This window comes from Eurypyga helias, unplaced genomic scaffold, assembly GCF_000690775.1.
Source record: "Eurypyga helias isolate BGI_N326 unplaced genomic scaffold, ASM69077v1 scaffold41048, whole genome shotgun sequence".
Lineage (NCBI taxonomy): Eukaryota > Metazoa > Chordata > Aves > Eurypygiformes > Eurypygidae > Eurypyga > Eurypyga helias.
In genome coordinates, this window is record NW_010268327.1 from 2,244 (window position 1) to 3,779 (window position 1,536).

The 1,536-nt window shown below is 60.2% G+C and overlaps 1 protein-coding gene across 1 annotated transcript; it reads right to left on the bottom strand.

The window, feature by feature from the left end:
- Nucleotides 1–235: 235 nt before the first annotated feature.
- Nucleotides 236–1,174, bottom strand: LOC104514145 (exostosin-1c-like). Its single transcript, XM_010157714.1, has one exon. The coding sequence runs from the start codon at nucleotides 1,172–1,174 to the stop codon at nucleotides 236–238; it is 939 nt and encodes a 312-aa protein (XP_010156016.1).
- Nucleotides 1,175–1,536: the final 362 nt, after the last annotated feature.

Below are 1,536 nucleotides of genomic sequence, written 5' to 3' on the forward strand. Positions count from 1 at the left end.
CGCCAGATTACTCCAACTTTAATACAGAACAGGAAAGCCCTGAACAATCAGCCCCTCGCTCCCCGCTGTGGAAATGAAACCCTCAATTTCGGGAGAGCCCAACGCTCTCCTCTCTCCCCGCATCCGGAGATCCAGCCACCACAGACAGGCACGGCTGCACCCTGCAGAGGGGCAGGAACACGTGTGGGGTCTCCTCCCTCCCACACCAAACCCCCTTCCCCACCCCATATCCAACTCACTTTTCATAGTCGACGTTATCCTTGTCGCAGCGCGTGTCCTTGTGCTTCTCCCAGTCCTTGCCGTGCTTGCAGGTGGTGAGCGAGATGATGTCCTTCCCGTTGTGGATGTGGTGCAGCGCGTTCCTGGTGCCGGAACCGATGCCGGTCAGGTACCGCTTCCCTTTGAACACCAACAAGTATTTCTTTTTCGGGGGAATCGAGTCCTGATACAACCACCCCCGCTCCCCGCCACGCTGCGGGTGATCCTTGGGGAAGAGAGGGATGGAGATGTCAAAGCCGGGCCGGAAGCTCTCGGTGTAGAAGCTGGCTTTGGCCAGGATGGCCTGGCCGATGTCGAAGCCCAAGTCCTCGGTGTAATTGGGCCAAGTGCCCGAGTAGAGGTTGAAGATGAGGTGGTTACGGCCACCGTTCCAGAGCGGGAAACGGCGGATTTTCTCATCGACGTTGCGGACGTATTGACCCGAGAGATGGTCGCGGTCCAGCGTGTCGATGCTGAGGATGAAGAGGCAGGCTTCCTCGGGGTGCGGGGTGTAGTAGCGAGAGCGCTCGATGGAGTCGAGGATTTTGCTGTAGCTCTCCGAGAGGGGCTGGTCCCTCTCCCGGGGGTAGGTGAAGACTTTGAAGCCGTGCTTCTCGCACCTGGAGAAATCAAAGCAGGTTTCCATCCGGCATCTGCTGTTCTTGTAGACGCTCAGCCGTGCTGCCCGCCATTCCCGGGGCGACGGCAGCGTGGGGTCCTCATCGCTCTGGAGCTCCTCGGGGTCTGCAAAGCTTCTGAGGAGGGATCGATCAGTCCACGGGGGCCAGTTCCTCCGGGCACCAGCTTTCCTCACGGAAAAGAAAGTGAAACGGCTCAGCGGGCCTCCCCCAAAGAAGAAAAGCAGGAGCCAAGAGGCAAGGAAAGTCAGGAAAATGTATTTCTTCCTGGTCTGCATAGGTTCACATGCGGCCCCGGCTCCTCATTGGGCTCGGATGGACGCCGGAGTCCGGTCGAAAGACTGATGTCCCGAACCCCAAGCGCGCATGGGGACAGCTCCCAGCCCTTAGGTATTGCCCCGTGGCTTTTGCCGCCCGTGGGAGCGTGGATGAGCCCCACAGTCCTCCAGCTGCCCCCTCCGACCAGGGCTCCGCTTGGCTTTTCTGGGCCGTCCCTCTCTCCGACTGCGGAGCAGAACTCGGTGCAGCAACGTCCCGCTCCCTTCCCTGCGGCGCAGCGTTTACTCCGTTGGGCCCCCACGCTGCGACAATGACATTCCCATCGCCTCTTGGCCCAGCTTCAAATCCCTGGAGAAGGGAG